Below are 14,713 nucleotides of genomic sequence, written 5' to 3'. Positions count from 1 at the left end.
TATTAAGACCGTCTATTAGATGCACACAAACTGAAGAAGAGCATTAGCTCTTTTGCATAATTTTGAGTTGTGAATTATTCCTGTATTCTGTGTACTGGGACAAAAATATAATGGAGAGGCATTACGTTTGGACAGAATTTTTTCAACCCAAAAACGTTTCTTGGAATTCTCATCATAACAGTAAATTAAAATATTTACTGGTCATTTTTTATTAATTTTGTGTTAGCACTATTTATTCATACAGAGCAGTTTAAAAATGTAAAGCATTTCTTATTGAAATACATAGTCTTCAGTGAGGTAAAGGAAGATTTCTTACATCTCCCAACACAGTTCACCTCTGACTCAAACAACACAATAGTCATTTCATAAAATGTATTGACATTAGGGTTGATAGTAAATTAATATATTTTTATAAGTTATGAGACTGATATTTAATTAGTTGGCTCAAAATAAAACAATTGTGTCTTCTTTCATCAAGTCCTGGTATATTATAGTATGGAACATGGTATCATGTTTCCATGTTGCAGCAGTATTTAAAACGATATTTGAACTTATCTTAAGTTTTTCTTAATAGCAATATGTTACTATTCCAATATCAATTTTATATTTGACACACGTATAAAATGTATTATTTTATGAATAAACCTTAAACATATCAGGTTGTACTATATTAAATTGTCATGCGTAGGTCAAAAATAGTCAAGGATCAGGATTACCACATGGTTGAAATCTAACCTTTACATATCTGTTTTCGTATCCCTTTGCATTATTAGTAATGGCCGCCCAGTCATTAAGTGAATGCCTAAAAGAAATAACATTTATATGACATATATTCCATTAACCACTAGTTAAAAGTACTTGACCCATACATAAGCCTTAACTGCCCACAGGGATGACTGGGTAGAAAAAAAGTCCAGGAATCTGATCCTATGTATATTTGAGTTAAGCTTATGATTTTCACTAAAATAATAAAGAGTTGTTTGTTTTTTAGTAAATTCTGTGCTCGAATAAAACTTCAAAGGGAAATTTCTAAACATAAATGACCTACTTACTAAGCATTGCCTTTCAAAACAATAGAGAGGATGGATAGTTACTGAAGACTGTCTACCAGCTATGCTTTCAATAGAGAATAGGAAAAAACAGAGGCTCTTCTTGGGAAAACAGGAAGATCGTGGACTTTAATTGGAAAACCTGGTTTGTCTGAGCAGTTTTATTTCACTTCCCTCAAAAGTGAGAATGCCTTGGTCATTCCTCTCTCAAAGCAGTTGTATGGCCTAGAGAGGACAGCAGGACATTCGGGGAAGAGGTGAGGCACGTTGCATTCTAGAGCCTCTGAGAGCCAGGAAGGAGCTTAGAGCTGTCAGGTGGAGGTCTCTGTAGGGCCGAGGGCTGTCATGTTTCACCACTAGAGATAGCATATCAGGAGTTGCACAAAATTATTGGGTAGAAAGAAATTCTTGCCATTTATACCTTTTATGAATTATATTTATATAAAATTCTACTTGTGTTTAGCAATATAAGTATCTTAAATTTTTGCATTCGCTCTTCCATATGTGCATTCTTAGTTCCTGAAAACCCTGAGAAAGAAAAAGAAAGGTTATAAATAGGAATTAGAAGATCTGATACCTGCCCATGAAGTGTGTACATTCGTGGGTGGAAAAGATGAACCTACATGAAAGAGTTAGAGTATACACCTTAGTACACAGTTGTCCTCCTCCCTCAGGGCATTAGTCATGACAATACATTTCTGTAGCGCCTCCCTTCCCAGGAGCCCAAGCAACAGCCTGCAGGACAAACTGCCAAACAAGATACTCCTCATGATCCTTGGAAGCCAGTGACTCCATCTGGGAAACCAATTCAGTCTCTTCTTTCTAATCATAAGCCCCTCGGACTTGGGTCCTACCTAACCTTTGTCACGGTGGGGCAATACCTCAGGAGTCCTGGCAGGAAAATTAAATAATGCTGGTAAAAAAAGAATACCAATGACAACTCCACTCCCATTTATGGAGACTACCCCCTGCTCTTTAGAATTGTTTTACTTAACTCGCCACACCTCTTAAATCTTTAAATACTCTTGTAAAGCACTGCTCCAAAAAGACAATGAGGCAGAGCCTGAGTAGGCAACTCGCCCACACTCTGTCTACTGTACCAATGTGCGTCTGTCCAGTGTTAGCTACCAAATAAGCCAGAGAGTGGAACAAAGAATGTTTGTTTGCATGACCGCAAAATTCTAACGCGCCCCCTACCCCCACCCTACCCAAAGTTTTCAAAGTTTCTAGAGAGATTCTGCAATGCAGTTTAAAAATCTACTGGGACTTTAAATCTATGGAAAAAGAAAATTGCCCAAATGTACCACCTCCTACCTGGGAAACATCCCCATTACTTGTGCACCCCCTTCCCCTCTAGCTGGGTTACGCACCACTCGAGGGTACTGTTTTATAACAGTCTGCTGCAGCCCAGGCTGTCTTTCCCCTAGATAAGTTGTCTTCTCCCCACTGTCTCAGCTTAAGATTATTGCATGTACATTCCTTTCCTCCTGTGAACATCTGTTCAACATCCTTCAGACTGGAACCCATTCATGCACAGACCTTCGGGGCACTGGAATATTGACCCACAGCTTTTTCCTCTCGCAACTATTTTTAGCCTTATAGTTTGTATTTTTCAACACTCCAGTCATTTTCATGCCTCTACTTAGTCTCCTCATTTCTCCATGTTGTGTAATATTCCTTTGAGTTATCTTTTTCCAAGGAACTCAAAGAACTCGATGATTCAGCCCTCTGCCCACATACCCACACGAGGAAGGAGGCTCTCCTCCCTGCTTATCTGAGGCACAAAATTGTTTTGGCTCCAGTGCAGCTCTGTTTTTCCAGCTGTCAAGCAGCAGCTGACCAGATTTTTTTTTTTATCCACACTGAAAACTGACATGCAGCAAAGTGCGTTATGGCTGGTGGGGTGGATACAGGGTCTCAAAAAAGCACAGAAGCAAAATAGAATCTTGGAACTCAGAGTGGCAATGAACCTATGCAGAGAGGCAAGCTTGACAATTTTATTATGTGCTAGGTACCAGGCCAGCTGCTAGGAATAAACAGAATAAAACCCAGCCCTTGGCCCCTCAGAAGGGAAGGACACAAATGAATTAGCATTTATTCATTCAGTGTGTCTGTAAACACATTATGAGCAGCTATTACATGCCAGAATTTATTCTAGGCCCTGAGAGTACATCAGTGAATAACATAGACAAAATCCTTGGAGATGACTGGATGCAAAAAAAAGCATCGGATATAATTATATGGACTGGAGTCAGACCTCTTGGGTTCGAATCCTGGCTGTGTAATACTGGGAGGAATGTTTGCCTTTCTGTGCGTCGTCTGTGCGGTAGGAACGGTAACAGTACCCACCGCATAGAATTATTAGGAAGATCATAGGAGCTAATACATGTCAAGAACTTAGCAGAATGTCTAGTACCTAGCATGGGGTCCATAGTCTTACATATTATTACATTAGATAATATGAAAATTAATAAAAGGAAGTCTTATTTAGAATGGAGTCAGAAGGCTGGCAGGGGTAGTTTTCATGCTCCACCACTCCTCCGCAACTGCAGACCCAACAGGAAAGCATGAGCCTTGCACGTACGTGGTTACTACTTTACTATCCCAGCAAGCCTAAGATAGGCTCCCACCCCACTCCCCTCGACAGCCCAGCCAATGAGAGACTGCCGCAACTCAGCCAATGAAGAGCCACTATACTTTGAACTCCGGGTTTACGCCAATAGGCTTTTTGTATGTAAAAGCCCCTCCCAACACCTCCCCCTTACTCTACGAAAGAGCCTGTCTCTCCTTGGTTCTACAGATTTGCCTATGCTTTTGCCATAGTTTGCCTGTCTCCAAATGCAATTCTTTGCTATTCCCAAATAAACCCATTTTTGCTGGTAAATTAACAGGAAGGGCATTTTTTTTTTTTAGAGTAACAGTAATTACATTACAGAGTGAGAGAATTTTGTTAAAAAGAAGTGAGGCATGAAGCGCTCAGGGAGCATAGAAGCAAAGTACCTCACTTAGGAGGGGGGGGGTTCGGTGGACAAACTTAGAGGAGCTCCCACCGAAGTCCAGTCCATAAGATTAAGAGCTAATCCAAAGAAAAACAGGGGGAGTGGAGTACGAGGCAGAGGAAACATTGTGCTTGATGATTTGGAAGCGAAGGAGAGAGCAGCGATGCACCTAATTTAGCATAGGTGGGGGAGGTTGGGAGAAGCGGTTAAGAGCGGAGATCAGATCATGACAAGGAACTCCAGCTTTATCCTTCAGCAGGAGAAGCCATTAATTGTAAACAGGAAAGTGACAGAGCTGCACTGAGCGAAAGCACAAGAGAAGCCAGTCAGAGGAGACAGCTGCAGTGAACTGGATGGGAAGAGAGGAAGGCCCGAACTCACGTGAAGGTTTTGAGCTTAGAGGGGTGTGGACAAATAGCAGAGACAGGGAAGAGGCTGATGTGTAGCGTCCGAATGAGGGGACATCAAGGAAGACTTGTGGCTTTCTGGCTTGGGCAGTGTGGCAGGTGACGCCTCTCCCTGAGGTGGCGCCTGATGGAGAAGGATCAAACTTGGTGTGTGGGGGCCCACGGGGGAGTGAGTGTGGCTAGCGCCCGCAATAATTAATAATTAACTTACTGTTGGCTAACTTGCCTCTGATAGGCTTCTGAATGATCCAGGCTGAGCCATCCAGGAGCTCAGATCCAGCAGAGAGATCCCTGCTAAAGAGATATGTGGAGAAATCATCAACGTTTTGGAAAGCTTCTGGGAGTAGCTGAAGTTACTCATTTATTATCTCATTAAATCTCCACAACTCTGTGAAGTAGGTTAGAAAAAGACCCACGGGCATATAATAATTGGATGACAGACCCAGGCTTGTCTGACTTTAAAATCTTCACTCTTTCCTCTTCTCCACACTGCCTTCTGGGTGGTATGTCGAAGTCTGGAAGAAGCAGTTGTTTCTGTGTTTCATGGTTTTGGTACGTTGCTGATTTCACTCCAGCCCAACCCTGCTGTAGTTTCTGGAAATACAAATATTAATAAAACATGTCTGCCACAGCCAAAGCAAGGTACAAGAGACAGAAAGACAACAGGTCGTTTCAATATAATATGGTAAGGGCAGTGGGAGAGGTATGCACAGAGTACATTTGCCACAACTTTCGAGAATCAGGAAGAGTTCTGGCCTCAAAAGTCCTAATAAAAGTGCACGTCCAATCAAATCCATTCCTTGGAATAGATGGAGTATGAAAGTGGAGAAAGGGGTGGAGAGGTGGGACCTTTGCCCGAGAGAACTTGTTTGGAGGAGTTATTACGCCAGGGGATACTTGGCATAGACGGGATCGTGAAAAGAGAAAAGAGCAAGACCTGAGTGGGAAATGGAAGGAAGAGCCCCTAGGGGACTCTCACACTCTAAACATCAGATCCACAGCTCAGTGCATTCACGTGGCCTCTGGGAATTCTAATATCCTCCCTCAGCCTCCCCCCCCAAAAAAAAATGCTTTTGGGGGACCAGTAAAGCCGTCGTCTCTGGAATTTGGTCTTGGATTTTGCTAGCAAGCTTGGATGGATTAGCAATGTAAACTCCATTTGTAAACACTGTGATCTCCATGATGGGCCTGACTTGTTCACTATGATATTCCCAGTAAACTGCCTGACAAGGTAGCAGGCAGTAAGTATGAACCTTGATTGGATTAAAGCTAAATGTAAATTAACAGTTAGTTACACTCAGAAAATTAAAAAGGTTTTTTAAAATATATATTGCATTTTACATAATAGATTTACCGTGTTGAAATTTTTTGTTCTTCCTAGTAGAAGCCAGAGCCCTGAGTTGCCCATTGAAGAACGTCTGATTAAGTTATTTTCTCATTATTCATGGCCATCATCTAGTTTCCACCAAAACACTTTGGGTGGTCTTTGCAACATTACTCATGACCACATGACCTGATTTAGAATCAATCTTCTGTTAAAAAGGACACCACAAACCCAAAATGGAGCCACATAGGCCAAATCACCAAACCAAGGCTTCATACCTAATCTAATTGCAATTCCAAACTCCCCAGAAATGTAGTCTTCATGGGACAATCAGGAATGTTCTGGTCAGCACCAATCAGGTAATCTGTCTCATGGACTCACCATCACCAAAAGGAAATTGAGGTGATCCACCTAATAAGATCCCCTGCCATTGCCCCAAGGAAAGGTTACCTTACCTGGAACAATCCTCTTCTTCTTTTGCGAATACTTCCTTATCCCTTATCCCTTATTTGTCTCCCTACAAAGACCTTCCATTATGTACAACTTCTTAGAGCTCCCTTTTACCTACTAGACGGGATGCTGCCCGATTGATGAATTGTTTAATAAAGCCAATTGGATCCTCCACTTTACTCAATTAATTCCAACCAAATTAATAATCCACCGTTTCTTGTGAAATCTCTTATAGTTTGTCTGCCAACATGTTAATGCTAATACATTGGTGGATATGACAGAAAATCTTAACTAGAAAGAGATAAACATTTGTAATGAAATCCTCAAGGAGTCACTTGAACACTGAGCCTTTTCCTAGGCCCCAGCAAAGTCAAAGTTAACATGTAAGTATTCAACAAACTCAGTAATCATGTATTTTTCTATATAAGACTCCTACTGAATGACTTATCTTAATTTTTTAGCACTTGCTTCTATTTCCAAGCATCTTTGAATATTATAACTGCTATCGTCAAATGGCCACAAAATGTGGACACATCATTTAAATTATTAAGATACTGATGCTAATAAAGGACAAGAGAAATGATGTATAACTGCCTTTGGCGTGGTCGAAGAAAACAAACATCAAGATGTGCATGCTGCTGAGATGCTGGAATAGAACAGTGAGAGAATTATTATTTATGGTATCTTTTTATTCATGTAATGTCTTCCATGGCTATATCTTCATTCCATATTATGGAAATAAAACAAAGACCATCCAAATAGGAACAATCAAAAGCTATGTTTTCAGAGCTTAATAGTGTAAGGGAGTCAGCCACCATCACTTGGCATTTGGGCCCAAGGCAGGCAGGGGAGTGGGAGTGCGTTATAGGTTAAAAAAAAAAAACAAAAAAAAAAAAACAGGAGGTCTTCAAGTGCGCCCTGATTGGAGAATATTGGCATGGGAAAACAGGAAGAAGTCTGACTAGAAACAGAATATCTTGTAAGATTAGGTTGGGGAGCATATTAATCTTTTTCTGGTTAGTTCCAAGTTAGCGGGGGAAGCTGGCAGTCATTGACCAAGTCCTGACCAAGGTTGCTGTAGAGGCTGTAAGTCGGAATCCAATTGTCATATATGATCTGGTCATTATCTACCTGCATATGGAGTTTCTCAGCATTAAGATTTCAGAGGTTAGCTTTCCTAGAATGAACTCAGTATATCTATCATATGCCGGATGGAACCAGTGCTCCAAAGGAGTAAAGATATTCTGCTGATACGGAGTAATTGCCACATTGGTGTTGAAACTGTGTTAAATATACACCAAGCATTCTCACTGAGGACAATTTTGTTCCAAGGGAATGATTCTTGGGGGGCTATATATATATATATATTTATATATTTATATTTATTGCTATTTCTTTCCTTACATTATAGCAACCACTACCTACCCAGCCCATCCACTCCACCACTAACTCCAGCCTCATAAACATGTATCAACAGCATCACATCTACCACATGTTTAAAGCTTGAAAAACACTAAGGAGGAGATGTCATCATAGCCACAGCCACTTTGTGAGAATATGGTTCTAATGATCTTGAACACATTTTCCCATAAAGTCTTCTTAAGTCAGTCTTCTTAGTAACTTAATAGAAGCAAATTCTCCCAATTAAAAAACCCACAGAATATCCAGAAGGCACCAGTGAAAGAAAAACACAGAAGTCTTCTCCCCCTTGGGCTGGTGTCTGGTCTAAAAAGTAGCAAAAGGCCTTTCCTGAGCACTGTGTGACAAGAACCCCTTATTTGGTATTACTCATAATTGGGGCAAAGCAAACGCCCCAAACCACAGCTGGGAAACAGTTTTTAGAGAGTTATAGTTAAGTAAAAATCAATGTCATTAAATTCTTTTATGATAAGCTTCACAAAGAGAAGCACCTTCCCAATTAATTTTGCAACATCAAGTGTATTGCCCCTCATCCTGTCTCTGATTCTTCTTTCCCTCATCCATCCAGCACATACTACTGCCTGATTCTCACAGCTGAAGTTCAAATATGAACTTGAACTGGTTCCTTTCCCCAGCAAAAACTTTCAGTGGCTCCCTAGTATATGCTGAATATTGAATTTAAGACCAAAGAATATTCAACAACTGACCTTTATTTCCCAGTACTCTCTAGAATACCCTATATCCTGGCGAAACTAAACTAATAGATTTTGCCTGAAGATCCTCCAACTTTCTCATTCAGCCTTTGCGTGCAGTTGTTCTTTGGCCTAAAATTTCTTTCCATATATCTGAATCCACAGAATTATCCAGCCAGCTTTCTATCTTTTATATATCTCTTGGTAGGATTGAATTTTGTTGTAAATAGGTTCTATTTAAGATACAACCAGAATAATCTTCCAAACTATGGTTGGTAGGAAAAACAGAAACAGATGGGATCAATGTTGAAGGTAACCTGTAAAGTGAGTTGTGATCTGGATTTTAAAGGAGGTGAGGTGTGAGGTTTGGTTTGGGCAGCAGGAGTCCATTCCCAGATAAGTGGGGCAGATTACATGGGGGATAGGTATCCACTGAGCAAAAGAACAAATAAAAACCTTTGTACTTACTTTACTTATCCTCTAAAGCCAAGACCAAGGAGGAGAATCTGTTCAGCTCCCTCAACACTCCCTCTGTCCTGGCCCAGCCTCTCTCTTTCCCTTCTTTCTACTTGTGAGATCCCCCTTCTTCCATGCCTCTGGTTCCAACCCCCAAAAACACAGAGAAAGATTTTAGATATTTTTTCTTCATTTATCATTTCACATTTTCATTTTTTCAATACTTACTACGCATGTGTTCTGAGCATTTCACGAGACCCTGGAAAATGAAGGACCAAAGAATATTATAAAAGCATAAATGGAACATTTCCAATCTTTATGAGAAGATGATTAGCAAATAATACACACTATCACCATGTTGGGTTGTTTATTTCATTATTTTTCATTTGGGCCCTCCCATTTACTCTTTGCCTTATCTTCCCTGCCCATTGTCTTATGAGTCTGACCCCTACAGATAGCATGCTCTATTATCCAGGTTTCTTTGCCCTCTGGCATTAGTTGCTTTCAGCCAGTAGGAGGTACCAGCAAGATATTAAAGAGAAGTAGGAGAAAGTTACCAAAGTATTTATTCCTTCTGCTTTTCATCTATGTTGTGCTGTAATCTCACATTGGTTCCATCTTTGCAGGGCAACAGCTCACTCTAGGTGACCCCACCTCCAAGAATGAGGGTTCTTAAAAGGGGTTGTTCCCATAAACAGCTACAAGGATAACATGGTAACCAGAGTTTCACCTACAATGATGGTGGTTCATTTATCATGAGGTACTTGAGAATGAAGTAGATGGACAGCATTCTAAACTATGGCTTGATTTAAGCAATCAGAAAAATTCTAGGTCTGAAAGCCAGATCTTTTTGAGGAAGGAGCCTGCAGTTGCCACACTAACTTAAATCTTCTTCCAAGTTTCCCTCAGGAAGACACGTGACATAAAGTTAAGTTGGAAAGTGACCTGTGAAAAGGGACATGCTCAGACCTCCCAGGAGTTATTAAATACTAGCCCTAGGTTTATACTCATTTCTATAGGGTTAAAACACCATTATGGTCCAGTGGTATATTAATTTCCTATTGCTGCTGTAAGAAATGACTACAGGGGCACCTGGGTGGCTCAGTTGGTTAATCGTCAGACTCCTGATTTTGACTCAGGTCATGATCTCTCTGTTTGTGAGTTCAAACCCTGCATCAACCTCTGTGCTGACCGCTGGGAGTCCGCTTGGATTCTCTCTCTCCTTTTCTCCCTGCCCCACCCCCCCTCAATAAACAAATAAACATTAAAAAAAAAAAAAAGAAATCACTAGAAACCTGGTGATGTGAAACAACAGAAATGTATCAGCTTATAGTTCTGGAGGTCAGAAGTCTGAAATAGGTCCTACTGGGCTAAAATCAAGGTGCCATCAGGGGGTGTATTCCTTCTAGGCTCTAGGGAAGAATTCTTCTCCTGCCTTTTTCAGCTTCTAGCCTGCATCCCTGACTGGTGAAGAGACATTACGGTAAGAAAGGCCAATGGGAAGCCCCTGGAACTGTCCCTTCCCCACAGCTATAGAGTAAAATCAAAAGTAATACCACATCCCTGGTGGTATTATCACAAGATAAGAACCCAAAAAATGCAAGAATGCTGGTTTTCTATCCTACACTCAATTTCCCTTTCATTCAGTCAGTGCAAAAGTAAGATGAATTGTGGAAAATGTTTATGAATCAACCTCAGCAGCCTTTTCCAGTGTGGTAACTTTACTGGGTCAAACAATATCGTCCTAGTACCTGGGGGCTATTAACCTGAAGAATACTTTTTTCTTGATCTAATTAATAGGACCATCCAAAAGAGTTTGCTTTAACTTAGAAGGGTCAGCAGCATAGTTTCACGACCTTACTTCAGGGCTACGTCAACTCTCTTGCTCTCTGTCATAATATGGTCTCCCAGGACCTTGGTCGTATCCCATAGAATATCACACTGATCCATCACCTGGGTAACATTATGCCAATTGGACCTCAAGAACCATAAGTAGCGATTTCGTTATGTGCTTTAGTAAGACAAATATGGCCACAGAGTAGAGGGTAAATCCCATGAAAATCATGCGAAGTTTCAAGGAATTCAGTAGTCTAGAGTATGCCAGGATATCTCCTCTAAAGTGAAAGATAAGTCACTATACCTTGTATGCCCACCACGAAGAGGAACAGTGTTTGACAGAACTCTTCAGATTTTGGAGAAATGATATACCACAACTGGAAGTGCTTCTCCAACCCATTTGCCAAGCGCCTCTAAGTTTGTCTATCTCGAATGGGGCCTGGAGCAAGAGAGGGCTTCCAAGTTGAGGCTGCCCTGATACTTGTATCTTAATGATCTAGCAGATGCAGCACTTTTAGACATGTCTGTGGCAGCCAGAGATACCATACAAGGCCTCTGGCAAACCCCAATAAGAGAATCACAGAGGGTATGCCTAAGGACTCATGTCCTTTTTGCCAATTTATTAGCTACCTATTGATGTATAATAAAATACCCCCAAAACTCTGGGGCCCATCTTAGATTTTGGCTACAACAGTCAACAATTATTCACTATACGAAAACCAACTCCTCTCTTTCTCCAGGGCCCTGGTAGAGACAGAAAGCATGATCCCGGAACCAAGACTACCAAGCATAGTAGTCTTCTAGGGCTGCTGTAATAAAATACCACAAACCAGCAGCTTACGCTTCTGGAGGCTGGGAGTCCCAAATCAAGGGATCGGCAAGGTTGGTTCCTTCTGAGGGCTGTGAAGGATGAACCTGTGCCAAGTTTCTCTCCTTGGCTTGTAGATGGTCATCTTCTCCTTGTGTCTTTTTACATCATCTTCTTTCTGCGCATATCTGTCTCTGTGTCTAATTTCCCCTTTTTATAACCACTCAGATTAGAGCCCACCCTAATGACTTCTTTTTAACCTGACTACTTCTGTAAAGATCCTATTTTCAAAACACCTGTAGCTTCATGGGGAGTTCTTGATAGCCAGGTAACAGAGGAAAGGTCAGCTTTATGCCAAGTAAGCCGGCAGCAGTCCTAACTGGATGGCTGCTGCATCACAGCCCCTCTCAGGGATGTCTTGGAATAGAGTAGGAAGAGAAATCTTCCTAAGGGGCAGAACTTTTATTACAGCTGTTTTTTTTCATTTTTCATGGAAAGAGAAATGGCCTGATATAAGATCAACACTGACTCATAGGTGGCAGCTAATGTGATGGCCAGCTGGTATCTTAGGGACTTGGAAAAAACAAGCTTGAAAGACTGGTGATAAAGAAGTTGGGGTAGGGGAGATTTGGGAAAAGAATATCTTGAAGAGGGAAGGGTTTGAAGATATTTGTGTCTCATGGAATGCCCTCCAGAGAACAAGATTATCTGTCCCATGGATGTCAGCCAACCTCCCCCCAGCTTCCCCTTGCTGGATGTATGGTGCCATGATACCGGCATGGAGGCTAAGCGTGGGCTCAGCTGTATTGCCTTCCCTCTCCAAGGCTAATGTGACTTGCGGCTTCCTTCCTCCATTGCTTTGTGCACAAACTGATAAGAGCAGAGGCCTACACTGAGCCCCCAGTATGGCACCATTCCCTGTAGTCCTTGTTGGTTGGCTCTTTTCATAGCTCCAGCTCACAGGCTCCAGTAACACTATTGACTCACCTTCTGAGCAGTTGGAAAAGGGAGGAGCAGATGGAATTGAAATATACTACTAAAGGCAGAGTTGAGAAGAATTGGTGGCCAAATGAATGTAGTAGGAGAATGGCAAAGAAAACCTGAGATGAGTGAAGTTTTCAGTTTTTGTGAATGGTGAATGGGAACACTTTGAATGAAGACAGGGATGACCAGAGAAGGGTAGGGAGAGACTGATGGAGGAGATGAAGAGTTCAGTTTGAGCCTCTGGAAGTGGGTGAGGGTGAGCATATGTATGCATCGTGAGCAACCAGTGGTCAAGGGGGGGGGGGGGGAAGATCCTGAGTTTAGAAGCAAAGTCAGCACTTGAGATAAAGGATGAAAACTTGATTTTATTCATAACTATGTTAATGTCCCACAGGACTTTGCATGTTTAATCTTTTACCTCTAACTATGGACACGGAGACTTTGCTTTTCAGCTGCAGTGAACAAGCTGAAGAGGCCTTTAAGAAATGGTGGGGCGGGGACACTTACCCTCAGAGGAAGTAAGCATAGGGAGACCCTAAAGGCAAATGTTTACCACAGCATTTTATACTGAAAGTGCCAAATGCACAGACCTCACCTGTCTTGTCCCACTTCTCTATCTCCAGCAACTAGAAGAGGGTCTGGCACCTTGTAGCCACCCAAATATTTAGGGAGTGGTCAGAATAAATGGGAGGATGTGGCAATGAGGGAAGGAAGGAAGGAAGGAAGGAAGGAAGGAAGGAAGGAAGGAAGGGAGGAAGGGAGGAAGGGGGAAGGAAGGGGGGGGGGGAGAGAGGAAGGAAAGAAAGGAGGGAAGAAGGAAGAAAAGGAGAAAGGAACCAACCTTCAGAGCATAATGGGGACGTGGGGAAGGGAAAAGCCAAAAAGACCTCCTTTTCCCTCACCCTCTGTAAGACTGAAAGATGAGAGGCCATGTGGAGTAATGGTTAAGAACATGGACTCTGAATTCAGGCTCCAAGACATCCTAGCTGAGCGGCTTGGACAAGTGACTTAACTTTTCTGTGCCTAGGCTTCCTCCCTGCAAAATAAACACAGTAAATGCTTACAGAAGCTCCTGGGGAAAACAGTAAGTTCCACATAAGTGTTATTGTTATTATTTTTGGCAACTTGATGAGAAGGTAAAACAAGCTGGAAATTCCCTGCGGAGGGTGAATTCAGATACTTAGCCTTTAAGCGCCATTCACAAATTGAATAATCCCATTCTCTCTCACTTTGCCTTCCAGAAGCTTTAAACACCCCCCTGCTTCCCAACATACTTTCACTAGCAAAAGACAGAGGCCTGGGTTTTAGCACAGCTGCCAGCAATGAGCCGTGAGTCCGCAGACCCCACGGGAGCCGAGCGCCCAGATCCCTTATTAGCCAAGGCCGACCGCCGTCTGTGCGTGGGGTGCGGTCCGCAGGCTCACTCCGGTTCCCACTCTCGCCACCCCGCCCGCGCGTCCCGGGGCCCCCGCGCCCTGCGCGCCCCGCGCGCCCCGGCTGCCGCCCCGCGCCCAGCACACGGGGGAGGCGCCTCTCGGGCGCCCCCCGGCCGGGATGCCAGTGCCCGGCGCCGGGCGCGCCTTCGCCCGCAGCCTGCCCGCGGCCTTTATACCGAGCCGACCGGGTGCTCACTAATGTTTAACTCGGGGCCGAAACTTGGGAGCGCCCAGTGACTCCGCGCGCCGAGCAGCGGAGCTGGAAGCGCGTCTCGGCGGCTTGCCTGACTTCTGCCTGCGCTCCTGCTCCGAACGCTCAGTTCCGGGCACACGCCGACCATGAAGGTGAGTGAGGAGCGCCTTTCCCTAACCCCAGGGGCGAGTTGTAGGTGCTTCTTCACCAGACTCTCCCCCAAGTGACCCCGAAGCTCGCGGAACGGAACCAGGGGCTCCTGTTCGGCGGAAGTTCCAGGGCCACCCTCGACAGGTGAAGGGACCTCCCCGAGTTCCCGCCAGGCGCTCGCCCCCCGGGGTTTCTGCTAGAAAGAGGTGCCAAGCCTTGGAGGACGCAGAGAGCCATCCATAAAACGCTCGCTCGAACCCTCACCTGGCTTCTCCCTCACTTGGCTTCTGACGTTCAGGAGGCGTAGAGAAGCAAACGCTAGTGTGCTTGGAGACCAAAAGTTCAAGGGCGACCGCTCTTGGCAACCTCCGCGCACCAAACCCTCCCAGCCCACTGTGCCCCCTTTCCAATGCACGCCCATCGGCAAACCCCGCTGCCTAGGGTGCAGGGCGGGCCCCGACCCTCTACCTCTACCGCGCTGGGGCCAGACGGCTCGCTCTAACCGGACAC

At 43.5% G+C, this 14,713-nt stretch overlaps 1 protein-coding gene and 1 long non-coding RNA gene across 2 annotated transcripts in view; one reads left to right on the top strand and one right to left on the bottom strand.

The window, feature by feature from the left end:
- Positions 1-212: 212 nt before the first annotated feature.
- On the bottom strand, positions 213-14,705 carry LOC115520640. Its single transcript, XR_003970825.1, has 5 exons — positions 14,468-14,705; positions 9,025-9,055; positions 4,898-5,049; positions 4,667-4,749; positions 213-1,577 (listed from the first exon to the last, which is right to left on the bottom strand). It is a non-coding gene; the product is annotated as an uncharacterized LOC115520640 (long non-coding RNA).
- Positions 13,989-14,713, top strand: part of DPP4 (dipeptidyl peptidase 4) — a 79,001-nt gene continuing 78,276 nt past the window's right edge. The window contains exon 1 of the mRNA XM_030325200.2: positions 13,989-14,205. Coding sequence (XP_030181060.1) covers positions 14,200-14,205 — 6 coding nt within the window. The 5' untranslated portion in view covers positions 13,989-14,199. The remainder of the gene's footprint in view (positions 14,206-14,713) is intronic.

Source organism: Lynx canadensis, chromosome C1, assembly GCF_007474595.2.
Source record: "Lynx canadensis isolate LIC74 chromosome C1, mLynCan4.pri.v2, whole genome shotgun sequence".
In the NCBI taxonomy this organism is placed as follows: domain Eukaryota; kingdom Metazoa; phylum Chordata; class Mammalia; order Carnivora; family Felidae; genus Lynx; species Lynx canadensis.
Note: the sequence above shows the minus strand (reverse complement) of the source record. Positions and strands in the feature narration are given on the sequence as shown.